Source organism: Salmo trutta, chromosome 39 (assembly GCF_901001165.1).
Source record: "Salmo trutta chromosome 39, fSalTru1.1, whole genome shotgun sequence".
NCBI lineage: Eukaryota > Metazoa > Chordata > Actinopteri > Salmoniformes > Salmonidae > Salmo > Salmo trutta.
In genome coordinates this window covers 21,330,394-21,357,926 of record NC_042995.1, presented here as the reverse complement: position 1 = coordinate 21,357,926, position 27,533 = coordinate 21,330,394, and the positions used below count along the sequence as shown (strand labels likewise).

At 43.1% G+C, this 27,533-nt stretch overlaps 1 protein-coding gene across 4 annotated transcripts; it reads right to left on the bottom strand.

Moving 5' to 3' along the window:
* Positions 1-24,759, bottom strand: LOC115179874 (1-acyl-sn-glycerol-3-phosphate acyltransferase gamma). 4 transcript variants are annotated; one of them, XM_029741761.1, is made up of 10 exons: positions 24,476-24,759; positions 7,626-7,683; positions 6,947-7,174; positions 5,151-5,320; positions 4,872-5,033; positions 3,994-4,147; positions 3,807-3,909; positions 3,568-3,643; positions 3,255-3,453; positions 1-1,056 (listed from the first exon to the last, which is right to left on the bottom strand). In XM_029741761.1, the coding sequence occupies exons 3-10, from the start codon at positions 7,122-7,124 to the stop codon at positions 965-967; spliced, it is 1,134 nt and encodes a 377-aa protein (XP_029597621.1). In that variant the 5' UTR covers positions 7,125-7,174; positions 7,626-7,683; positions 24,476-24,759; the 3' UTR covers positions 1-964. The 4 variants fall into 4 exon arrangements, with proteins under 4 accessions (XP_029597621.1, XP_029597620.1, XP_029597622.1 ...); XM_029741760.1 differs by lacking the exon at positions 24,476-24,759 and adding an exon at positions 14,100-14,394; XM_029741762.1 differs by lacking the exon at positions 24,476-24,759 and adding an exon at positions 10,783-11,034.
* Between the last annotated feature and the right edge of the window lie 2,774 nt (positions 24,760-27,533).

The window sequence follows — 27,533 nt, the reverse complement described above, 5'->3', positions numbered from 1 at the left end:
TTTTGTATATTCATTGGCAACCAAACGATAAATGTTTTATTGTTTATAACAATCAGTATTTCTGGGGTCTACAAGCAATTCAGAAATCAACTCAGGCCCAAGCCTGGCTTTATATTAACATTAAATACTGCATTTTATTGGTGCGAGGTTGGCCGTCACGTCTGTGCTTTTCTGGGAAGGACGGGAGGAGTAGCAGCATGCTCAATCTCGTTTGTGTCAGAATTCAGCACAAGTTTCATGAGGAGACAGACAAACAAATAACAGGATGTGCTCAGAGGCGTTAAGATTCCTTCACCTCCACACCCAACCTTCATGGGGGTAAGGGTGGGGACCTAAAGCATGCTGGGAATCTGTCTTCTCCAGACAGTAGAGCCCCTTGCTGAAATTACAGAGGGACATCTGACTGGTATTGGGCTGGCCCAGTCAGAGATACTGAAGCAGAAAATTGGGATCTTTGATAGGTGGAGAGAACTTCTTTAGGGTGGGCTACTGTGGCAGGAAGTGGCGTGCATGTTGGAGGAAGTGGTACCGCTGAAACATGAAAATTCTGCAGCATGTGGATGAGGTGAAACCACATGGCTGTGCAGAGGAGACCGACACCGATGGGGGACCTCGAGCTGCGGTGCAGGGAGTGTTGGTTGTTAAAGAGATACACCCCCTGGTATCTACCATTCAGTCCTGCTGTCTGTCACCCCCCTCTCACTGGAAGGATGCATTCACTGGGAGTCAACTGCAACAATTCCATTTCAAATTTTGTTCTGAGTCACAATCATCATAATCAATATTTTAACTTACATCTAAAAAGTCTATTCAGTTATATCCCCCCCTGACCCTCCTGCTGTGTTTTAACATATTTTTGCAGGAGGGTGGCTGCACAGGGTGTATCTGTGCGGGGGCCGCAACGACCGCTCAGACCCCGAGTGTTGACAGTAGAGGGAACGTAATGTGACTGCCATAAAGAGTTCTAGTTCTCCTTCTTGCCCTCCATTTTGCCGTAAGTAGAGCCGGTTTTGTTCACCTCAGATACACTGATCAGGCGGCGCACTGCTATGGAGGCTGTGGAGAGAGGAGACAGAGAGAGATGTCAATAATAGTAGAAAGAAAGCAGAAAACAAAAACAAAAAAAACTTAGGTATAATACAAATGAACAAAGTGCAGATACAGGTGTAGGCAATCACATGTACATACTATACAGGGCTCAACACTGCGACCAAAACACTCATTCAGTCATCATGCACTGTTTGAATGAACATTTCAAAAGTCTTTCCCAAAAAACTTCCGATTAAATGTTGACTGCAAAGATAGAATCAGGAAAACGGAATTTACGAAAAGATAAAACAGATTTTATAGGGCCCTACAACTGTAGAGTGACTGTTCAAAATCGATAACAATAGTATGGGGTCAATTTCACACCATATGTATTGAATTCAAAAAGACTACCTGTTGCACAACATTCGACGCAGGTGTATGGCGAACCAGTTACCAACGTTGTGCGACAGGTAATTCATATGTTTACCTAAGTAGTTAGATGGTTTGTCATTAAATGTATTAGATAGACATGCTTCTAATATCCGTACATTACTGACCCGTGACTGAGAATTTTGAAGTACGTTAGCTAAAACCCTAAAACGAGATGGCGTCAGACCGTCTACTTAAGTAGGCAATAGAAAAAAAGCCTGTCTATCATGTTCATTGATTGGGTTAAGACAAACCATCACTCCAAAACTAGCGGACCAACGGAGACTCATTTACGCCTCCCTCTAAAACCCGCCCTTCATGGAAAAATAATACCAAAACTCGCAAATCGAATAGACTGGCGGTAAAAGCAAAGAAACATACATCGAAAGCAAAGATACGAGGAGCATAACCAAAAGGTAGCAGGCAAGAGCGTAGGCAAAATCTATTCAATAGGATTGGTTTCTGGGAAAGTTTAAGCGAAAAAAAAAGAAAAAAAACTATTTTTGCATCCATTATTTCACCCGTCCTTGAAAATATGTTTACATTCTCAACTTTATTTTATGTTTTTCATTTTTAATTCAATACATATGGCGTGAAATTGACCCCATACAATAGCACCTTTTTTGAGATTGTTGAGAGAAGAAAATCTAACCAAACAATCAATGTGAATATGACCCCCTTAGGTCAAAGGGCCCAGGGCTGGGTTAGCTATTTGATTTAGAATTTTATGACCTCTAAGTATATAACAAAATATAATTAGTTTTTGATTAAACATTTAATTTGGTCTTACTGCTATTAGCCCTTATTAACGTATTGAATAACATTCATACATGGCACAACAGATAGCCCAAAAATAAATGAAAAGGAGGTATATTTTGAAGTGTCTGTCCTATATCGAAGAGATATTAGTTATAAATTATTATTATTTTTACCTGTATTTAACCCCTTTGTTTTTGGCACTAAAGTACTTCCATATATATTTCCATTCATTTTTTTTATATCGTATCGGTCTGTCTACCTTCAGACGAGTCTTGTGAGGCTTGTGGGAATCCTGTATGTGTTCGGGAGAGTCTTATCTTGTATGTGTTCGGGAGAGTCTTATCCCATAGAGGGGTCATATTAGTTTGAACCTCAAACCATTCTGACACTACAACAGATAATTCCATCTTAAACAGACAGACAGACTTTGATTTCTGCAGGGGCGCTTACATAATTTAAAAGATGGCTATTCATCATCAGCCTGGTTCTGTATGGAATGCAAAACCACTGGTCATTAATTGGCGCTCAGTGTTGAAAAAATTGGTGCTGGTGCCATCAACTGAAAACGTTGGTTGCACCAGTCCCACCAGTGGAAAAGGGTAGTCTGGAGTCATGCTTTATAAAACTATACATTTAGAGCAGATAAATATGTATTTATTTAACTAGGCAAGTCAGTTAAGAACAAATTCTTATTTATAATGACGGCCTACCCCTGGCCAAACCTGGACGACACTGGGCCAATTGAGCGCCACCCTATGGGACTCCCAATCACGGCCGGATGTGATACAGCCTGGATTGGAACCAGGGACTGTAGTGGCGCCTCTTGCACTGAGATGCAGTGCCTTAGACCACTGCGCCACTCGGACTAAAACGCATGCTTAATGGAGAATCTCTATTGAAATAGCTTTTTAGTCTAGGACTAGGCTTATTCTGTGTTCGGGAAAACAGCCAATAATGAGTCAAAATTAGATTATATAGTACAGGAAGGTCCTAACAACATAAGAACTTGGAAAAAGCAGTAGGGGTGGCATCCGCACCGATGATGCAGAAGATCAGGAAGCCGACGATGAGGAGGGGAGAGCCGCTGACAAACACCCCACAGGCGAAGTTGAGGAGGGGGGTGAGAAGCAGGGTGGCCCAGAAGAGGAAGTTGAGCAGCGTCCACAGCCGACGGGGGGGCTTGATGGTGGGACCGGGGAAACTGCCCTCGTTCTCGTAGTGCTCCTGCAGTGCATCCTACAGAAAGAGAAAGGAAGAAAGAGAGAATGTTGTCAATATTATATTAGTGGAGTCATTGACTTATGGCTAGAAAGGGTAAATAAATGGGAGGGAAAGCTGAGTTCCCAGCACCTTCTGCTGGTAGAGCTTGTGAAGCCAGGTTGCACACTCCTTCTCGTCCTCTGGGATTTCCTCCACTGGGTACCGCCTATACAGGAAGGAGAGGAACTGTCAGTTTAGTACAACGCTACTAAAGGGCAGCAAGTCACCGTACTGGAGATACAGTAAGTCAGCAGGTCAAAGGACCCATAGCTCACATTTAGGACCAGTGCACTGGCTTTGTTTGTGGGAGAGGGACTGGCGCCACCTACTTGATATTCATATCTGCCATGTACTTCTTTCCACTGACGATTCCCAACAACGTTGGGACCTTCTTGTCTCTGAAATTTAGTGTCACGTCGTACACAGCAGATACTGAGGAAGGAAAGAGTGCAACCATGAGTGTGATGCTGCAAATGTGTGTGTGCACGTGCTTGTGTGTGTGTGTGTGTGTCCCACCTGTGCCTTTGAGACAGCTCAGTGTTGTGGTGAAGCCTTTGGTTCTGGGCAGTAGATGGTATTTGAGTTTCGGTAGACCTTTACTCTCTGCTACCTCCATACTGATCTCATGCTTCTTCGGTGTGAAACGGGTGCCTTCACAGTACAAGAGGAACTGAAGAAAGAGAGAGAGAGAGAGAGAGAGAGATAGAGAGAAGAGAGAGAGAGAGAGAGAGAGAGAGAGAGAGAGAGAGAGAGAGAGAGAGAGAGAGAGAGAGAGAGAGAGAGAGAGAGAGAGAGAGAGAGAGAGAGAGAGAGAGAGAGAGAGAGAGAGAGAGAGAGAGAGAGAGAGAGAGAGAGAGAGAGAGAGAGAGAGAGAGAGATAGAGACAAGTCAACACACACGCACACTGTTGATGTCTTTGGAGGGTAAACACTTAACACACTAAAGCTCATGACCTTGTAATCCCTGTTTGTCCCACTGGAAACTACAGAAGGTAGGAACGCAAACAGAGGTGAACTACCTCAGACACACCCTGCCTCTCTGGCAACACTGTCCACAGTAACACGTACACATGCACAAACAACACACACACAGAATCTCAGTTGTATTTCTTTGGTTCCTCCCCTCAGACCCTCTCTCCCTTGCATTTTCCCCCCCATCAGAGTTTGTCAGATTACTGGCTTAGATTGTGTGCATGTACACACAAACAAATCTGGGGCGTGTTTATTTGGGCACTCAGCAGAAAACGTCATGCAACGGTAAACAGAAATGTGCGTTTTTCATCTGTTTGTAGCTTAATGAACACACCCCAGGGTACAACTCCATACAGAGACGCGCGGACGGTCAGAGGGAGAGGGGCAAAGGTAATTGTGTTGTCAGTTTGTCGTCCTACTCACCCACATAAACTCAGGGTAATCCTTTAGCTGGGTCAGGCCTTTGAACACGGTGTCTCTGTCCTCCTCCCACTTCCTCTTACAGAAGACAATCTCCAGGAAGTACCAGGTCCAGCCAATCAGAGGCACCTTCAGCAGTTCGTACTTGGCCAATACCTTTGAAGCCTGAGAAGACAAGACGACTTCGTTCAGCTAACCTACCAAACATTTTATTTTCATAAACAGTAGATATAGGCAGCTAAACTCAATCCCCCTCTCTATCACACACACACACGTACTCACTCCAAGCACGCCGTAGCGTTCACACATGGTCCAGCCGCAGAGGAAGTCGATCTCGTAGTTGTGGTTGAGGATGATGATGACGTGCTCCTTGCCAAATTTGTCCACCGTGGCCTGGTCTGCGAATATGGTGCATTCTGTCCCCGACCACCACTCCAGCAGCATCACCAGCTCTGCAGGACAGAGAGGGCCAGCAGAGAGTTAAGACAACCAACCAGTGTAAACGCAGTCACAATCAATCACCCAGTCACATCAAACTGCAGTCAATTTTGTCCCCCCACACCAGACACGATCAGGACACGCAGGTTGAAATATCAAAACCAACTATATTCATTTGGGGACAGGTCGATAAGCAAATATTTATGACAATTTAGCTAGCTAGCTTGCTGTTGCTAGCTAATTTGTCCTGGTATATAAACGTTGAGTTGTTATTTTACCTGAAATGCACAAGGTCCTCTACCCTGACAATTAATCCACAGATAAAACGGTAAACCGAGTTTGTTTCTAATAATCTCTCCTCCTTCAGGCTTCTTCTTCTTCTCTGGCCTTTATATGGAGGTTGGCAACCAACTTTAAGGTGCATTACCACCACCAACTGCTCTGGATTGTGGACCTCAGTTCGTCTTTCAATCACCCACGTGGGTATATGCTCCTAAAAACCAATGAGGAGATGGGAGAGGCAGGACTTGCAGCGCATCACAAATAGAACCAAGTTCTATGTTGGTGCCTGGCTACGCAGACGTGGGTGCAATGACTGAATAACATGTACATTTATTTTGCCACGTTCGCCCACGCGATGGGAGCGGTGTGGTCAGAATGTAACCAGTCGCAACGAATTACATTACACCAGTCTCAATTCCGGCACAAAACATTGAACCTGTAAAAATCACATCAGTGTAAACTCAGTTAACAATAACAGTGTATGTTTATGCTAGGAAACAAGCTATGTTCTTCCTAATGAAAATAACACCCTGTGGGTGTAACCAATAAGTAGGCTGAACTGAACCAGATTCCCGTGATACAGGCTTCTCACACACAGACACACACACGCCTAGTGGTTAGAGCGTTGGACTAGTAACCGAAAGGTTGCAAGATCGAATCCTCGAGCTGACAAGTTTTTTAAAAAATCTGTCATTCTGCCCCTGAACAAGGCAGTTAACCCACTGTTCCCCGGTAGGCTGTCATTGAAAATAAGAATTTGTTCTTAACTGACTTGCCTAGTTAAATAATGGTAAAAAAATAATAATAAATGCTGTAGCGTTCACACATGGTCGAGCCAGAGTACTATCTGCGCATCAACCAATCAATCCTTAGTCTGTTCATAATTTTTTATTTTTATGTTTGATTATTAACAAATTGACTGAAGTTGGTTCAATTACTTTTGTGAGCACAACGCCCGTTTCTCTAGAGAGAAATCCTATCAAGCACAAGAGACATCAAATCAAGAATGAACTGTGAGATGCTGTAGGGAGTTGTAGTTTTCAGACAAATATTCAACCTAGTTCAGTGCAGAAAACGTGTTAATGAACTACAATGACCAAAATCCATTGCGCCCATTGTTCACCGGCAGCCCCACACAGACCGCATGAGAGAGGAATGCACACAACACAGCAAGGAAAGGGATAGAGGGGAACACCAAAACCAGTACACTATGTGGGTGGAGTTTACACTGCATTTAAGACTGGTTTGTTTTGGGACAACAGACAGGATGTGCTGCTCTGAGCCGAGCTCCTCCTCCCACACACACACACACAAACAAACAAATACACATACACGACTCAAGACTGAGTGTGACTCACGGCTCCAGAGGGAGTAGGAGAGACGGGTGTTGATCTTTCTGTAGAGCTGCCTGTTGATGGGCCATAGGACGCAGGTGCAGAGCTGAATGAAGTTGATGATGAGGCCGCTGACCACAAACACAAAGCCAACGAGCAGCTGCAGGATGAACAGGCTCTTGATGTACGCTATCAGCCCCATGGCCAGGGCTGTCTAGGGGCTAGCAGGGCTACCAACACACTACGGCCGACCTGGGGGAGAACACCATAAAAAAACTAAGCATTTCCATTTAATGCTGTGGAAAATACCCCCAGGTAGCACCGGTTCTCCATATGACGTTGAGAAATAGTGCATTGTGGGTAGTTCTGAAGATATCTAAAATAAGTTAATATGTACACAAAAATTACATAGCTATGATCATGACTACAATTAAGTTACTAAGTCTTTGACCACACTGTTGTTACTTCGGTGAGTAAAAACTCATGCTTCCTACCCTTTAAAAGAGGATGTTTCTGAACATGAGTAAGGAAAGGAGTTTCCTCTGACCAACTGATCTGACCAGGAATAGGTCTGAGCCTTATTGACTATGACCCAGAGTTTTCTTAGTCTGGTCACATGGTCAGGGAAAACTCCTGACCCCTTTGATGAGGCCGAGTTAATAGTGGAAGGGTGATAGTCTTCAGAAATTCCAGTGCAACTAACCACGGTGGGTTCCCTTCACAAGCCCCGTTTGCACGGCCCGTCAGCCAATACCACAGACCTGTGGGACAGAGAAGAACATCATTACAAACTAGTCACAATCAGTTTAAATCAGTTTAACAGTCAGCCACGCTCAATGTCCTAAACGATATCATAACCGCCATCGATAAGAGACATTACTGTGCAGCCGTATTCATCAACCTGGCCAAGGCTTTCGACTCCGTCAATCACGACATTCTTATCGGCAGACTCAACAGCTTTGGTTTCTCAAATGATTGCCTCGCCTGATTCACCAACTACTTCTCTGATAGAGTTCAGTGTGTCAAATCGGAGGGCCTGTTGTCCGGACCTCTGGCAGTCTCTATGGGGGTGCCACAGGGTTCAATTCTCGGGCCGACTCTCTTCTCTGTATACATAAATGATGTCACTCTTGCTGCTGTTGATTCTCTGATCCACCTCTACGCAGATGACACTATTCTGTATACATCTGGCCCTTCTTTGGACACTGTGTTAACTAACCTCCAGACGAGCTTCAATGCCATACAACTCTCCTTCCGTGGCCTTCAACTGCTCTTAAATGCAAGTAAAACTAAATGCGTGCTCTTCAACCGATCGCTGCCCGCACCTGCCCGCCCGTCTAGCATCACTACTCTGGACGGTTCTGACTTAGAATATGTGGACCTACAAATACCTAGGTGTCTGGTTAAACTGTAAACTCTCCTTCGAGACTCACATCAAGCGTCTCCAATCCAAAATAAAATCTAGAATCGGCTTCCTATTTCGCAACAAAGCATCCTTCACTCATGCTGCCAAACATACCCTCGTAAAACTGACCATCCTACCGATCCTCGGCTTCGGCGATGTCATTTACAAAACAGCCTCCAACACTCTACTGAACAAATTAGATGCAGTCTATCACAGTGCCATCCGTTTTGTCACCAAAGCCCCGTATACTACCCACCACTGCGACCTGTACGCTCTTGTTGACTGGCCCGCGCTTCATACGCGTCACCAAACCCACTGGCTCCAGGTCATCTACAAGTCTCTGCTAGGTAAAGGCCCGCCTTATCTCAGCTCACTGGTCACCATAGCAGCTCCCACCCGTAGCACGCGCTCCAGCAGGTATATCTCACTGGTCACCCCCAAAGCCAATTCTTCCTTTGGCCGCCTTTCCTTCCAGTACTCTGCTGCCAATAACGAGCTGCAAAAATCACTGAAGCTGGAGACTCATATCTCCCTCACTACCTTTAAGCACCAGCTATCAGAGCAGCTCACAGATCACTGCACCTGTACATAGCCCATCTGTTAATAGCCCATCCAACTACCTCATCCCCATACTGTATTTATTTATTTATTTATCTTGCTCCTTTGCACCCCAGTATCTCTACTTGCACATTCATCTTCTGCATATCTACCATTCCAGTGTTTAATTGCTATATTGTAATTACTTCGCCACCTTGGCCTATTTATTGCCTTACCTCCCTTATCATACCTCATTTGCACATACTGTATCTAGACTTTTTCTACTGTATTATTGACTGTATGTTTGTTTATTCCATGTGTAACTCTGTGTTGTTGTATGTGTCGAACTGCTTTGCTTTATCTTGGCCAGGTCGCAGTTGCAAATGAGAACTTGTTCTCAACTAGCCTACCTGGTTAATCTAACCACACTGTCCGATTTCAAAAAGGCTTTACAACGAAAGCAAAACATTAGATTATGTCAGCAGAGTACCCAGCCAGAAATAATCAGACACCCATTTTTCAAGCTAGCATATAATGTCACATAAACCCAAACCACAGCTAAATGCAGCACTAACCTTTGATGATCTTCATCAGATGACACACCTAGGACATTATGTTACACAATACATGCATGTTTTGTTCAATCAAGTTCATATTTATATCAAAAACCAGCTTTTTACATTAGCATGTGACTAGCATGTGACTAGCATGTGACAAGCATGTGACTAGCATTCCCACCGAACACTTCCGGTGAATTTACTAAATTACTCACGATAAACGTTCACAAAAAACATAACAATTATTTTAAGAATTATAGATACAGAACTCCTTTATGCAATCGCTATGTCCGATTTTAAAATAGCTTTTCGGTGAAAGCACATTTTGAGTAGATAGCCCGGCATCACAGGCTAGCTATTTTGACACCCACCAAGTGTGTCACTCACCAAACTAAGATTTACTATAAGAAAAATTGGATTACCTTTGCTGTTCTTCGTCAGAATGCACTCCCAGGACTTCTACTTCAATAACAAATGTTGGTTTGGTTCAAAATAATCCATAGTTATATCCAAATAGCGGCGTTTGGTTCGTGCGTTCAAGACACTATCCGAAGGGTGACGCGCCCGACGCGTTTCGTGACAAAAAATTCTAAATATTCCATTACCGTACTTCGAAGCATGTCAAACGCGGTTTAAAATCTATTTTTATGCGATTTTTCTCGTAAAAAAGCGATAATATTCCGACCGGGAAACCCTGTTTTAGTTCAAAGACGAAAAAATAAAAACATGGTGTCGCCTTGTGCACGTGCCTCAGTCTCATTGTCCTCAGATCGACCACTATCCAAATGCGCTATTGTTTTTCAGCCATGGCCTGCAAAGCCACCATTCATCGTTCTGGCGCCTTCTGAGAGCCTATGGGAGCGTTAGAAAATGTCACGTTATGCCAGAGATCCCCTGTTTTGGTTAGAGATGACCAAGAAGGCCAAGAAATAGTCAGAGAGAGCGCTTCCTGTTTGGAATCTTCTCAGGTTTTGGCCTGCCAAATGAGTTCTGTTATACTCACAGACATCGTTCAAACAGTTTTAGAAACTTTAGGGTGTTTTCTATCCAAATCAAACATATATGCATATTATATGCATATTCTAGTTACTGGGCAGGAGTAGTAACCAGATTAAATCGGGTACGTTTTTTATCCGGCCGTGCAAATACTGCCCCCTATCCCCAACAGGTTAACGAGAGTCTTGTCTTTAAAATGGTGTAAAACAGTCATATGTTTGAGAAATTTAAGTAATAGCATTTCTAAGGTATTTGAAAATCGCGCCACGGGATTCCACTGGCTGGTGCGTCCCACCTAGCCCATAGAGGTTAAATAAAGGTGAAATAAAAAATGTAAAACGACCGAAAGATCTGAACAATCTTACCTCTTTCCCAAAACAGAATCTAACTTGCACCAAATGGCCGCAAACAAGATAAGAAAAAAGACTGCAAACAATATACAACTGAATAATTCAGAGAACTGTGACAAAAAAGAAAAGAAAAAGCAGGTTGAGGACTTCAGCAGACAACCAGTCAGTTTCTGTGACTTATTTCCATTTATATTTCTCCAATATAAAATAGGAAACTATCAGGTTAAAAACAGCTTGCCCACAAAAATATACTCCCTTCCACCCAAATGGCGTTGCACATAACCTCCCTCTCACTGATATGTACATGTCCGCATACCCACACACACATATACGCTCACACCCTTTCACCTAGTTGGAAAAGGGCCAGCAACTCCTTACTCACTCCCTTTCTTGCTCTCTTTTTCACACACAAGTGTCCAACTCCTAAACTAGCCACATGCAGTGTTTTGCCAACTTTTTATTTCAAAGTCACAGCACAAACTTGCCTTGTAGCGTTTTCGCCCCCTCTCCAGCCACACACCTTCTCCCCTTGCTTCTATGCCTGTCAATCAATCAAATATATTTTATATAGCCCTTTTTACATCAGCAGTTGTCACAAGTGTTAACTGTTTGTGTGCTGTTGCTGTGACTTCTGTTGCAGATAGATAATCCCAGAATTGAATGGCAACAGACACCAAATGCTATTAAAACCCCTCGGTGGCAAAACTCTCCAAGGCAGCCTGATAAGTAGCTGCATTTGTTGCTAGGCTCTTAACAATAACAATAAGTTTCAAAACTCGCTAAATATAGCGACAAAGTCTCTAAATTGGCAACACTTGCCCCATTCAACCTCTCTGGGATTCTGGTGTGTCCACTTTGCTAAATCTAGACCCCACACACACCCTCAAACAGTAGCCCTGCATCACTCCACTCCCTTCCACATACTACTATCATTAGTAATACTACAGAATTAGTAATACTGTATCCACTACAGACATTTCACCTACTGTGCCCCAATTCCTATGTCCAATCTCAATAATAAAATAGGCTACTTTCCAAAGCTATACAGAACCCATCCTAAAACACTGATAACTACACCGCGGCCTAATAACGGAACGAGCATTAAGTCAAGTCACACTGTTTTTGTCAAATCACATCCTATAAACAAGTCAAATCAATGGCTGTGTGTGTGTGTACTACAGGCCAGCTGTACCTACTACACAGGAGGTCCCACACACAGAGCGTGGACTTGAGTGACCTCAGTACCCACTGAACCAATTTCAATCAACGTTGGCACCAATGCTTATTGTTGGAACCTATTGAATTGTTTAATCGCTATGACCTTGACCTTTTGTCAATATTCCAGGAGCCCAAAAGGCATTTTCTGAGATAAAAAACAACAACATGCATCTCAGCATCTACTCAAATAACTTGAACATATAGGGCAGAGGGAACATAGGGCTGTGGGAACTGAGGGAACATAGGGCTGTGGGAACTGAGGGAACATAGGGCTGTGGGAACTGAGGGAACACAGGGCTGTGGGAACTGAGGGAACACAGGGCTGTGGGAACTGAGGGAACATAGGGCTGTGGGAACTGAGGGAACATAGGGCTGTGGGAACTGAGGGAACACAGGGCTGTGGGAACTGAGGGAACATAGGGCTGTGGGAACTGAGGGAACATAGGGCTGTGGGAACTGAGGGAACATAGGGCTGTGGGAACTGAGGGAACATAGGGCTGTGGGAACTGAGAGAACATAGGGCTGTGGGAACTGAGGGAACATAGGGCTGTGGAAACTGAGGGAACATAGGGCTGTGGGAACTGAGGGAGCATAGGGCTGTGGGAACTGAGGGAACATAGGGCTGTGGGAACTGAGGGAACATAGGGCTGTGGGAACTGAGAGAACATAGGGCTGTGGGAACTGAGGGAACATAGGGCTGTGGGAACTGAGGGAACACAGGGCTGTGGGAACTGAGGGAGCATAGGGCTGTGGGAACTGAGGGAACATAGGGCTGTGGGAACTGAGGGAACATAGGGCTGTGGGAACTGAGGGAGCATAGGGATGTGGGAACATAGGGCTGTGGGAACTGAGGGAACATAGGGCTGTGGGAACTGAGGGAACATAGGGCTGTGAGAACATAGACTTGGTCCCTCTGAACACACACTAACTCTCACCATCCTGTGTGTGTGTGTAACGGAGTTGGATTCATAACCTCACTACTTAGAGATTGGACATAGGAATTGGGGCACAATTTGTAAGTCGCTCTGGATAAGAGCGTCTGCTAAATGACTTAAATGTAAATGTTAGCGTGGGTGGAGACATTTCAAGCTACCGAACGGCTAGCTTTTCTATAGTTGGCTAAGACACTGTCAAGCGGGCAGTAGTGGTGCCGTGACCCGGATCTGCAGTTGTGCTCTGCTCAACGACTGGGGTCACTGTGGAGTGAGTTTAGGAGGTAACCGAGTTGAATTCATAACCTCATTCCCCAGCTTGAAACGTCTCCACCTGTGCTATCGAACTGCTATCTTTTCAACAGCGTAGTCAAGCACAGGTCACTTGTGTTTGAGAAGCAGAGGATCCAAGATCAAGGGTCAGTAAGGACTTGTGAGGAAGGAAGCTATACTGTTAAGCAAGCACAGTGACACGTGTGCATATTTCTCTGTGGGCTGACTATGATTTCCCAATCCCCTTTCTCAATACTTCAAGGTTCTGTTCTAACTTCACTGCCCTGGGGAGTTGTGATAGATGCCATAAAGCCAAGGCATAACAGGGTGTGGTGTAGGTCTGTAGGACCCATGTTTTAAACGGCCCATTAAATGAAGGCCGTTTCCTCCAGATAGCACTGAAGGAGGCCAGAAAACAACCTTATCTGAAACTCAAGAATCAAGCAGACATCCACAAGGGCAGGTGACATTCTCTACGGATACTGATCTTTGGTATAGGCTATCAAACTTCAGGTTTGTCCCACATTGACATCAGGTTGCAATACATTGGACTGCATTCTTTCACCAAACAACCGCGGCAGTCAAACGTAAAAACTGTAGCCAGCAACACCAACCCTGCAAACAGTCTAATTATAATACAAACAGTTGCTACAGTGCGTCTGGCAGCTGCAAGGAGATAATAGCATGCATGCTTAAAATGCAGTTGATCTCTATTTAAACCACCAGGTATAGCCTATCTATTTCTCTACAGTAGGAGCATCAGTTCACAGTCAAACAGGTGATTGAGTTTTAACACGGAATTACAGGTCAAAGGAAAAATGTCTCCATCACCCAACGATGTCAATATTCATAAAATAACATCCCATTCACACCAATAACCCCTGGGAAATGAGCATAAATACCACTAACCTTGTTCTGGAAGAGAGAGCAAGTAGTTTTGCCAAAGTGTGAAGCCCTAGCTTTGCCCACAGACAGGAACAGAGTGAGAATTACAAACAGTGGGAAAGAGAGAGCGAGAAACACCAGCGCTCCTCAGTAAACATGAGTGAACTTTGGAGTCTTGACTAATGACATCTCACAAGGCCGTCCATTAGCAGAGTGGGAAACTTGTCCACACACAGAACAAAAAGGAGAGAGAGACAAAAGAAGAGAGAGGGAGACGCTCCCTCAGCCTGCCTGCCAAAGCGCTGCCTGGTGAGGGGGGATGGGGAGAGGCCGGATGGGGAGGAGGGGATGTCTGCCATCACCTGATCCCCTCAGACGAATGGCTGGCCGTCAATACTGGGCCAACGAACTGAGTGACACACACACACACACAAAGAGGTTAAAAAAGTTCAGCCATAATTTTTCCCAGGAATAAGGGGGGTGGGGGAGACCGCGTCCTGCTTTCCGTCTCCCCCCCACACACACACTATTCTAATCACTGAATGAAATTGAGTGGAAGAAATAGAACACGTGTTAAAAAAATTTTTTAAATCAAGTCTATTCACAGACCTAGAGATTTTGGGGGTGTTCAGTTGTCTCTCAACTCATCTCTTGCTTTCTATGGGCATGGTGCTTGTATAGGCTGCTTGTCTATTAGTTTGAAACCAAATGGTGTCATTGTGTTATTTGATGATAATTTTATGATTTACCCAAACATTTCCTAAGTCCACTGTTTCTCAACTAGGGGGGCTCAGACAGATTTCAGTAGATTAAACTACACATTGAAAATAACAGCAATAAGGCTAAAACATCTCACATTTAGTATGTATGTAGGCATTAACACATTGTGAAATGTCATTTTTATAAGTGTCTTAATGTGATTTCTGATATAGGGGGTCCCCATATTTGTTTAATTGTTTCAGTGAGTCTTGAAACAGAAAATATTTACAACCCATGGCCTAGCCTACAAGGCAGGCAAAGGATGTAAATTGCCATTGATTATGTACCAGGTTAATGCCATTTAGCAGGCTACCAAGTATGCAAGGGTACACACACACTGATTGGACGTGGGATGTGGCAGAGATTAGCAATAGCCACTCAGGGCTAAACTGATTAACAGGGAGAAACAGCCTGGCCTCCACTGGCCTTCCGAAGGAAGAAACAGGCTAAACTTGGCCAAGATGTTCAGCAGCAGAAGGTCCCGAGCCACGTCTGAACAAATAAGACAAACCCACAGAAGTCAACAACCAACCAAGCCCAGCCTACACTCTCCCAAAACCAGTGTCAGGCAGTAGAATATATTTTAATTTATAGTTTGTGGTTGCCCACAGCTTCAAGCAGTTGGAGTCAACAAACGTACCAGTCATGTCTATAAAGTTCTTATAAGTTCTGGCGCGATCCTCGACTGCTCCCTCAAAAGGACTTACCAGTAGGTATAGTAGGCGATCGCCAGCACCACCAGTGCCCCACACAGCCCTGTAAAGAGCATCACGGCCCCCTGGTTCAGCATCTTCACCCCCCTCCTTGATTACCTCCCCCCCAGGAAAGAAAAAAGGATCACAGAAAAAAAAAGAGATGAAAATCTCCAAAGCGATTTAAGAGGAGAACAAGAGGGAGTCAGTGTCCACGGTGCCTGAGACTCATGCTAATACGCATAGGAGACAAATTATGATGACAGCATGAACACTAAATCCCAAGGGAAAGATGAGGATGAGGAGGGAGCGTCCATCTGCGCAACAGGAAAGCAACTCAGGTGAGAAACGAAAGAGCTAGTCGGCGACGGCTTCGCACCAGATCCCCACGAGAGGAGTACAATAATCAAGACACACTGCTTTAAATGTGTTAAAACAGACGGAACACAGAAGGAGCCTCTCCTTTGTACAGAGAGGAAAATGAGAGATGTAGGATAACAAAGCTCTAATCTGGCCCAGAACAGATTAGCACTGATTAGTGCTCTTGCAGCAGCAACCTGGATAAATCACCTCTCATTTCCATCCATTTGTAAGGGGGGGGGGGGGGGGGGGGGGGGGTTGGGTGGAGAAGCTCAGCTGCAGTGATGGGTCCAGCAATGAGAAAGGGCCTGGGTTGCGTTCATTAGTCACCAAAATGGAAGAAAGCAGATGGAAACTGCCTGGATTGGTCTGATAAAATGCAAATTTGTACTTTCCGTTGCTCAACGTTTTAAAAAGCTTTGTTTCATGGAGGCGATCAGGCCCCACACCACTGTCCTATCTTGGACTCAAAACTGGTGGTCCACTTCAGGCATGCGCAGACCAGCTCGCATTACCGTTCCCGAAGCTGTTTCGCTGATTGTCCCAATAGCTAAAAACAACAGGCTAAACGAAAATAACGATTTACACCCTGTAGCCCTGACATCTGTACCTATGAAAAGTTTTGAAAAAAATATCCAAACAAAAATTCTCTCATCACAATTAGACCCAAACCAATTCGCCTACCGTGCGTCCATGGGTGTTGATGATGGGTTACTGGTCATTCTGAACAATATCTACGAACATTTAGAAAAGGAAAATAGCTTACTGAAATTTGTATTAATTGACTTAAGTAGCGTGTTTAAGGGGGAGGAGTTGCAATCTACTGCAGAGATAGCTTGCAAAGTTCTGTCATACTTTCCAGGTCGATGCCCAAACAGTTTGAGCTTCTAATTTTAAAAATGAATCTCTCCAGAAATAAGTCTCTCACTGTTGCTGCCTGTTATAGACCCCCCTCAACTCCCAGCTGTGCCCTGGACACCATATGTGAATTGATTGCCGCTCATCTACAGTGAAGGAAAAAAGTATTTGATCCCCTGCTGATTTTGTACGTTTGCCCACTTACAAAGAAATGATCAGTCTATAATTTTAATGGTAGGTTTATTTGAACAGTGAGAGACAGAATAACAACAAAAAAATCCAGAGAAACGCATGTCAAAAATGTTATAAAATGAATTGCATGTTAATGAGGGAAATAAGTATTTGACCCCTCTGCAAAACATGACTTAGTACTTGGTGGCAAAACCCTTGTTGGCAATCACAGATGTCAGACGTTTCTTGTAGTTGGCCACCAGGTTTGCACACATCTCAGGAGGGATTTTGTCCCTCCTGTCTGTTCAACCTCTCTTTCGTATCATCCGAGATCCCTAAAGATTGGAAAGCTGCGGCGGTCATCCCCCTCTTCAAAGGGGGTGAATCTCTAGACCCAAACTGTTATAGACCTATATCCATCCTGCCCTGCCTTTCTAAAGTCTTCAAAAGCCAAGTTAATGAACAGATCAATGACCATTTCGAATCCCACCGTACCTTCTCCGCTGTGCAATCCGGTTTCCGAGCTGGTCACGGGTGCACCTCAGCCATGCTCAAGGTACTAAACGATTTCATAACCACCATTGATAAAAGATTGTACTGTGCAGCCGTCTTTATCAACCTGGCCAAGGCTTTCGACTCTGTCAATCACCGTATTCTTATCGGCAGACTCAACAGCCTTGGTTTCTCAAATGACTGCCTCACCTGGTTTACCAACTACTTCTCAGACAGAGTTCAGTGTGTCAAATCGGAGGGCCTGTCCGGACCTCTGGCAGTCTCTATGGGGGTACCACTGGGTTCAATTCTCGGGCCGACTCTTTTCTCTGTATATATCAACGATGTCGCTCTTGGTGCTGGTGATTCCCTGATCCACCTCTATGCAGATGACACCATTCTGTATACATCTGGCCCTTCTTTGGACACTGTGTTAACAAACCTCCAAATGAGCTTCAATGCCATACAACACTCCTTCCGTGGCCTCCAACTGCTCCTAAATACAAGTAAAACTAAATGCATGCTCTTCAACCGATCGCTGCCTGCACCTGCCCGCCCGTCCAGCATCACTTCTCTGGACGGTTCTGACTTAGAATTTGTGGACAACTACAAATACCTAGGTGTCTGGTTAGACTGTAAACTCTCCTTCCAGACTCACATCAATCATCTCCAATCCAAAGTTAAATCTAGAATTGGCTTCCTATTTCGCAACAAAGCATCCTTCACTCATGCTGCCAAACATACCCTCGTAAAACTGACCATCCTACCAATCCTCGACTTCGGCGATGTCATTTACAAAATAGCCTCCAATACTCTACTCAACAAGCTGGATGCAGTCTATCACAGTGCCATCCGTTTTGTCACCAAAGCCCCATATACTACCCACCACTGCGACCTGTACGCTCTCGTTGGCTGGCCTTCGCTTCATAATCGTCGCCAAACACATTGGCTCCAGGTCATCTACAAGACCCTGCTAGGTAAAGTCCCCCTTATCTCCGCTCACTGGTCACCATAGCAGCACCCACCCGTAGCACGCGCTCCAGCAGGTATATCTCTCTGGTCACCCCTAAAGCCAACTCCTCCTTTGGTCGTCTCTCCTTCCAGTTCTCTGCTGCCAATGACTGGAACGAACTACAAAAATCTCTGAAACTGGAAACACTTATCTCCCTCACTAGCTTTAAGCACCAGCTGTCAGAGCAGCTCACAGATCTCTGCACCTGTACATAGCCCATCTATAATTTAGTCCAAACTACTACCTCTTCCCCTACTGTATTTATTTATTTAATTTATTATTTTGCTCCTTTGCACCATATTATTTATATTTTAACTTTGAACTTTCTTCAAATTACAAATCTACCATTCCAGTGTTTTACTTGCTATACTTTGCCACCATGGCCTTTTTTGCCTTTACCTCCCTTATCTCACATCATTTGCTCACATTGTATATAGTCTTATTTTTTTCTACTGTATCATTGATTGTATGTTGTTTTACTCCATGTGTAACTCTGTGTTTTTGTATGTTGTCGAACTGCTTTGCTTTATCTTGGCCAGGTCGCAATTGTAAATGAGAACTTGTTCTCAACTTGCCTACCTGGTTAAATAAAGGTGAAATAAAAACTAAATTAAAAAAATGTAACCAGGATCGCATTCTGACCCCAGTGCAGCTCAGTGTAAACAAGCGTAACGGTCGGTATCTTCCGGCAAGCTACTGTGCATGAGAAATGTTGGTGCAGCGGTCTAAGGCACTGCATCTCAGTGCAAGAGGCGTCACTACAGTTCCTGGTTCGATTCCAGGCTTTATCACATCCGGCCGTGATTGGGAGTCCCATAGGGCAGCGCACAATTGGCCCAGCGTCGTCCGGGTTTGGCTGGTGTAGGCCGTCATTGTAAATAAGAATTTGTTCCTAACTGACTTGCCTAGATAAATAACAATATATTTTTTAAATGACCTGGATGTTGATTGACTAGTAGGCGGCATTTTGCCTTCTCCCTACAGTTTTCAGCCATTAGCTTCACCCACCACTCTCATGTAAACTACAATCTGTGTTTTAACATTTCGAAACGTCCATAATCATCGCTTGCGATACTGCTTTCGAAATACATGGCCCTTATCTTTCATCAGCAAGAAAGAATCCTTCAAATAAAATATACACTTACCGTAGCAGTTTTGCACAGATCCATGCCAGCTAAGAGTGCCGACAAAACTACACTTCCGCTACACTTCCCGAGTTACGCTTACACACAGGTGTTCAGAGCATGCTAGATAGCTTAATGTTCAGATTGAGCTTCGGGGCTCTTAACAAAACTCCCCCTACAGAAGATGCCTTGACTCTTATGTGACTTATGTATAATGTAATGGAAATGAGTCATGATCAAGGGCTAGTGGTTGACTGACATTAGCTGGTCTAATTCATTCACACGTGGGAGCGTATTATGAACATAAATAGTTGCTGGTTAATTCCACATGCATATTTATACTGACTTTAGTTAGCTAAATAGTTAGTTAGCTAACACGCTCCAATTTTCATGTGAATGACAGCTTTAACTGAAAGTCACAGCTAGCTAGCTAGGCTAACTTCGACTAGCTATCTAGTTTCTCTCTAACCTTAACTTGGTCGTAACCATAATATGTGAATGGAGTTGAGCCTATTATTTAAATTATTTCAAGGCCTACAAATAAATCAATTGTGAAGCATTTGCGAGTGCGACACACTAGGTTGGCTGGAACATTAAGCGCTCAACATTTTGTTGTATTAAATCATTAGTCTATAAATTGTGCATTTAGACTGTGAAATACTTACAATTAAATTAAAAATGCCTTACTAGGCTCAGTCTACAGAGTCTGTTGCTTCAAGCTCATGAGATGGTGCCTGGAGAGCAGGCCAGCAGCGGAGAACACCCTCTTGGCGCAGTGTGGTGCCAGGACAACAACCTCTCCCTCAATGTGAGCAAGACAAAGGAGCTGATTGTGGACTACAGGAAAAAGCGGACCGAACAGGCCCCCATTAACATCGACGGGGCTGTAGTGTAGCGGGTCGAGAGTTTCAAGTTCCTTGGTGTCCACATCACCAACGAACTATCATGATCCAAACACACCAAGACAGTTGTGAAGAGGGCACGACAGCACCTTTTCCCCCTCAGGAGACTGAAAAGATTTGGCATGGGTCCCCAGATCCTCAAAAAGTTCTACAGCTGCACCATTGAGAGCATCCTGACCGGTTGCATCACCGCCTGTTATGGAAACTGCTCGGCATCTGACAGTAAGGCGCTACAGAGTTTCCTGCCACCCAGGAGCTATATAATAGGCGGTGTCAGAGGAAAGCCCAAAAAATTGTCAGAGACTCCAGTCACCCAAGTCATAGACTGTTTCCTCTGCTACCGCATGGCAAGCGGTACCGGAGCGCCAATTCTAGGACCAAAAGGCTCCTTAACAGCTTATATCCTCAAGCCATAAGACTGCTGAACAATTAATCAAATGGCCACCTGATAATTTACATTGACCCCCCCATTTCTTTTTAACACTGCTGCTACAGGTGCTTTATTATCTATGCTGTCACTTCACCCCCAACTACATGTACAAATTACCTCGGATAACATGCACCCCCGCACATTGACACGGTACCGGTACCCCCTGTATATAGCCCCTGTATATATTGTTATTTTATTGAGTTACTTTTAATTATTTTTTACTTTAGTTTATTTGTTAAATATTTTCTTAACTCTTCTTGAACTGCATTATTGGTTACGGGCTTGTAAGTAAGCATTTCACAGTATGGTCTACACTTGTTGTATTTGGCGCATGTGACAAATACAGTTTGATTTGATTTACAGAGAGTGTTTTTTTCCTTTTCTATAGGTGGGCCTAAAGATTTTTAGACTAACTAACCCTATAAAACAGAAAGCACCTTGAAAGAGGTTTTTAGTTTATAAATCCTTGGCTACAATGACAGTGTCTTTTCAGTTTCCACAATGATTCTTTAGATGTGGACTAGCGCGGATCCCATTTAGTCGACTGGTCAATTGTATAATAAATGGTGTACAAGACACTAGAGGTTGGCCGATTAATTAGGGCTGATTTCAAGTTTTCATAACAATCGGCAATCTGCATTTTTGGATGCCGATTATGGCCGATTACATTGCGATCCACGAGGAGACTGCGTGGCAGGCTGACCACCTGTTATGCGAGTGCAGCAAGGAGCCAAGGTAAGTTTTCGAAATGATAGTTTCCGGATTTTACCATATTACTGACCTAAGGCTTGTATTTCTGTGTGTTTATTATATTATAATTAAGTCTATGATTTGATATTTGATAGAGCAGTCTGACTGAGCGGTGGTAGGCAGCAGCAGACTCGTAAGCATTCATTCAAACAGCCCTTTCCTGCGTTTGCCAGCAGCTCTTCACAATGCTTGAAGCACAGCGCTGTTTATGACTTCAAGCCTATCAACTCCCGAGATTAGGCTGGCAATACTATAGTGCCTATAAGAACATCCAATAGTCAAAGGTATATGAAATACAAATGGTATAGAGAGAAATAGTCCTATAATTCCTATAATAACTACAACCTAAAACTTCTTAACTGGGAATATTGAAGACTCATGTTAAAAGGAACCACCAGCTTTCATTTGTTATCATGTTCTGAGCAAGGAACTTAAACGTTAGCTTTTTTACATGGCACATATTGCACTTTTACTTTCTCCAACACTGTGTTTTTGCATTATTTAAACCAAATTATACATCTTTCATTATTTAGAGACTAAATTGATTTTATTTATGTTTTATATTAAGTTAAAATAAAAGTGTTCATTCAATTTTGTTGTAATTGTCATTATTACAAATAAACTCATCAAAAACAGAAACGGCCCTTTTTCAGGACCCTGTCTTTCAAAGATAATTCTTAAAAATCCAAATAACTTCACAGATCTTCATTGTAAAAGGTTTAAACACCGTTTCCTATGCTTGTTCAATGAACCATAAACATGCAGCTGTGGAACGGTCGTTAAGACACTAACAGCTTACAGACGGTAGGCAATTAAGGTCACAGTTATGAAAACTTAGGACACTAAAGAGGCCTTTCTACTGACTCTGAAAAACACAAAAAGAAAGATGCCCAGGGTCCCTGCTCATCTGTGTGAATGTGCCTTAGGCATGCTGCAAGGAGGCATGAGGACTGCAGATGTGGCCACGGCAATAAATTGCAATGTATGTACTGTGAGACGCCTAATACAGCGCTACAGGGAGACAGGACGGACAGCTGATCATCCTCGCATTGGCAGACCACGTGTAACGACACCTGCACAGGATCGGTACATCCGAACATCACACCTGCGGGACAGGCACAGGATGGCAACAACAACAATAACAATATACAACAATATATATATATATATATATATATATATATATATATATATATATATATATAAAATCGGCCGATTAATCGGTACCGGCTTTTTTTTTGGGTCCTCCAATAATCGGTATCGCCATTGAAAAATCATAATCGGTCGACCTCTACAAGACACGTCTGATTCGCGCCCGTTTGAGTGGACTAATCCATTGTGGAGGCCGTGGGGGTGGTACAGTCCATCACTAAGACATGTGCTACTGAAATTGTAGATGATTAGGGCAAGGAGGATACCTAGTCAGTTGTACAACTGAAATGTGTCTTCCGCATTTAACCCAACCCCTCTGAATCAGAAAGGTGCGGGGGCTGCCATAATCGATGCCCACATCTTTGGGTTAACTGCTTTGCTCAGGGGGCAAAACGACAGATTTTTACCTTGTCAGCTCAGGGATTCGATCCAGCAACCTTTCAGTTACTTGCCCAACACACTAACCACTAGGCTACCTTATATTATGTAAGGACAATGGTGCAACACTAATAAAAAATAATATTATTTTATAACAAATGCACATTCTCCTGTGTTGGATAACAATCGCTGTACGCAGTTCTGAAACATCAGTGTGCTGTTGAATTGGTGCCTTTTCCTAGACAATGTTGCAATGTGCAAAGTTCACCAGCATATTGGTGTTGAGAACAATGCGGCGGAAACAGCAGCGGAGTTAGGAGACGAGAACTGTCTTGTGCAAAACGTCACCCCAGGGTAAGCCTACACAAAACACAGCCTTTATTTTAAGTGCTACTAAAATCCCTTATGGGAAAAATGAATGGTGGAAAAACAATTGGAACCATTTCTTGTTTGACCTGGTACTCTATAGCAGCACACAAGTAGCCTACAAAAAAATGTAATAACTAAAAAATATTTTACAAATACAAAATTTAAAAAAATCATACAAAAAACAATTACTAAAAATAAAAATGTCCAAAAAGTAGCCTACAAATGCATGATGGGCAGGCACACCGACAGTGTTATTGCACAACATTGTATGCACTATCATCTGAATATGTGTGCAACAAAAGTTCAACATTCAGCTTCTACTACCATTTCTGTCAAGCCGTCTACACGTATAGTTTGATGCATATGTTCAATAAATCCAATGTATGCGCCACACAGAACGTACTACAACTGCCTCTGCAACGCAATGCTGCAAGGCAAACGCAGCGTGCCATTGGAAAATAATGTACTTCTGGTACCAAAATGCAATAACACAGTGTGATAGAGGCGTGAGCTCACGAAGTGAGCGCTACTGGAGAAGGCCGAAGTTCCAGCCTTGGGAAACTCGTTCTGCGCTCCAGTCAAATTGGGCACGCTCCGCTCACATGCTGTGGTCATAACTCCCAAACCCACGAAGGCATGTCTGTGCCAATACATTGTGTCTGAGTCCAGACTGCTACGCAGTGATATGTTAAATTAGGTGGCATGTTAGCTGGCTACTGCAGTGGTTTCAGCAATCTAGTTAACCAGGGGTGTATTCATTACGGAAACCGTTTACCGTTTAACAACCAAACGGAAACAAACAGAACGAAATGAGGAGGGGCCTACCTGCATTTGTCCAATAGAAACTCTGGTTTAGGTTTTCCGTCTGAGTAAACGTTTTGCAACAGAATCGACGTAAAGATTATTTACACCTCTGCTAACTTGGATAGCATTTTAGCTAGCTAACGTTACCTGATTTCTGGATCCCGACGACGAGTAATGTTACCAAACAGGTCCAACGCGTTGGTTTTCAACTCAACACATAAATAACATTGGTGTCTTTGCACCACAGAGTCCTAGACGCATTTATTTTTCAATATAAAGGTTTATCTTTTAGCTAGCTAGCTAGCTACATCCTTCTGTGAAACATGCAACTTCCTGTCTATCCAATCGCAAACTCTGTCCCCCTGGAAACAATGCATAACAATGAAGAGTATCTATTATATTTCCAAGATAATCGAGTGACCGCTCTAACAATGGTAATACATGTCCTCAAAGATGGAAGGCAGGCGGGAGGTGGTGAGATCAGGTGGGACCATTAGCCAATGGGAGGCCAGATACGCGTGTGCACAACAGTCACAACTCGGATATAAAGTTGATGTTTTTTCTGCCGAAATGCTACGTGCATCCAATTATATCAGTGCACCCGTAACAACCTAACCATTACCAAACTTATATTGGATCAAATAAGCCTCACGTAGCAAATTCATAGTTTTTTTGTTGACCAAATTCGACTCTCTCATTGACCTCTTTGGCAGAGAGTAAACACTCTCGCTTTGCCTCTTCCTCTCTGATAACAAGCCAGCGTTCCCATTATGTCCCCTTTCTCTCCCAACACCTGTGACTGAATTGTAGTGCAGGTAGATATCCCTGTGACTCTTTTCATTCTGAATATGTTAGGGGTTATTCCTACCTTGAACTTGTGAATCCCTTCAGATCATGAATTATTTTTGCCAGCTCAGTCAAGGGTGACCACAGAGTTATGTCATTATATTGGTTTCCATGGCAAAATGCTCTGATTTTAAATGTTCTCCACAAGCTGTTTATGCGTTTTGTGTCTTATAATAACTGAGGAATACACACATGAAACATTTATGATCATTAATTGACAGCCCCATGCAGTGAGAGGGAATGCAGTTTTCAGCAGACAGTACTGATGACCCTCCAGAAAGTAGGTGTAAAGACAGTACTTGACTTGGGCAGGACCTCACACTGCCAAAGGAGCTAAGTACCGGCACCTCAAATGTTCTACTGCTTGAGTTCCTGTTCCTCTTATATAATATTATCTCAAAAGTATTGTGGAGCTCCTGCACCTGTATATAAACAGTACCGGAACCAATTTAAGTCCAAGTCAAGCACTGCCTATAGCTATCATCTTAGGTATTCTAACTCTGTGCAAACTGGTATACCTGTGATCAGTTGAGTATAGGTAGACAGCATATGTGAGTATGATCATTCATTGACCATGCCATACAGATATACAGTTTTCGACAAGCACACTACCAGTGTCACTGAAATGGTCAACCTTTGTTTGTCTGCTGTATTGGAGGAAATTAATATTCATATTAGTTGCTTGTAGTAAAGTGTCCCCTGATAGGCATGCGTTGGCTTACGTATATGACAAGCATCGTATGGGATATGTTACCAGGAAAGATAGTTACCCGACATTGCAGGTAGATATTGAATGTACAAAATGCAAACACCTGTCTATTTCAAATATACATTTTTTTGCATGTCATTTTTATCTGTTACATTTTTTACATACTTTCAGTTTCAGCCAACTATGGACTTCCTTGACCGGCCCCTTCCTTTGGCAGTGTGTTGATACTCATTTACTTACAGGAAAAAGCAGGTGGATATAATATAATCATTACTTTATTTTTATTGCATCATAACATACATATTATATATTATAAATGTGGATTTGTACACTACAATCTTCATTGTAACATGTTATAAAATATTCAGGCTCAAAAAACGAAGCACTAAAAACTTTACCAAACAGTTAATACATTTCATTGTTTGCCCATTGAGAAAAGAAAATGTAAACAGAAAATCTTCAACATAAGAACAAAACAAAAGAGCCAAGCATAGACTGGTCACTGTTAAAACCACTAAGGGACAGATACAGTTACAAAGGCAGGGGGTAGTAGGGGGCACTCAGTTGCGCTTAATGCTGCATTCGTAAGTGAGAAGTGGGAATTTACCACATACAACTGGGAAAAATCCACTTGAATGGCCCTCCAACTGGTAATTACTTGTGGGAAACTTGTCCACCATCCTGAGCTCCCCTTTCTCCTACATGCTGACATCATCTACTAAGGATATAACCTCGATAATAGCATTTCCGGCAGTTAAATGCAACAAAACATTATTTATAAAAAATCGATGAATATGGTTTTTGAACACTATAATTTGTTTACAAGCGTGACAGCTGTACTTTTAGTTTATGGTTTTCGCAGCTTGTTGGCCATTAGTCAATCAGCGTTTCTCGACGAGTTCAAAGCAGGAAATTGCAACCAACTAGTTTTTACGACTTCACAACTTGTAAATTCCCACCTCCCACTTGGTCACGAATGCTGCATTAGTCAAAGATCTCCCTTTCTGTACTGACATCATGGTTAATATTCTAGTGTTGCCTACTGTTTCTTGTATACACATGGCAAGAGTACATGTTATGATACTTTGCCAAAGGGACTATTTTAGGATAGAGCCAACACTACAGCAAACACAGTGGTCCAAACAAAGAAACATATTTAATTTATTTTTATTTAACCTTTATTTAATTAGGCGCTACCTTGAATCAGATGGGACATTCCAAAATCTCTTCTTCCCTAATATTCAGCCAATAGCACGTGCAGTAGTGGTGAAACAAAAACAAAATGGGTTAAGGATGATTGTTGACATGTAATCCCCTACATGGGCATTTCTTCTAGACCAAGACACAAAATGTTGCACACCATTACATGTCAACAATCATCCTTAACCCATTTTGTTTTTGTTTCACCACTACTGCACGTGCTATTGGCTGAATGTTAGGGAAGAAGATACTTTGGAATGTCCCATCTGATTCAAGGCAGCGCCCTCAAATATATGTTTCAGAAATTGGCCATATCTTTAACACAGATTCATGATCCACAGTACATGACATATTTATACATATACTATATACATGTATAAATAACATATATTTTGTAATCCACCGTGAACTATCCCTCTACGTTTCCCCCAGGGAATGTGCTAAAACATT

Excerpts from the sequence above, each read along its gene's own strand:
- LOC115179874 (XM_029741761.1), bottom strand. The coding sequence starts at position 7,124 with ATGGGGCTGATAGCGTACATCAAGAGCCTGTTCATCCTGCAGCTGCTC. Across the intron at positions 4,148-4,871 it reads ATTACCCTGAGTTTATGTGG|TTCCTCTTGTACTGTGAAGG; the intron begins GTGAGTAGGACG and ends CTCTTTCTTCAG. Across the intron at positions 3,644-3,806 it reads ATGGCAGATATGAATATCAA|GCGGTACCCAGTGGAGGAAA; the intron begins GTAGGTGGCGCC and ends CTTCCTGTATAG.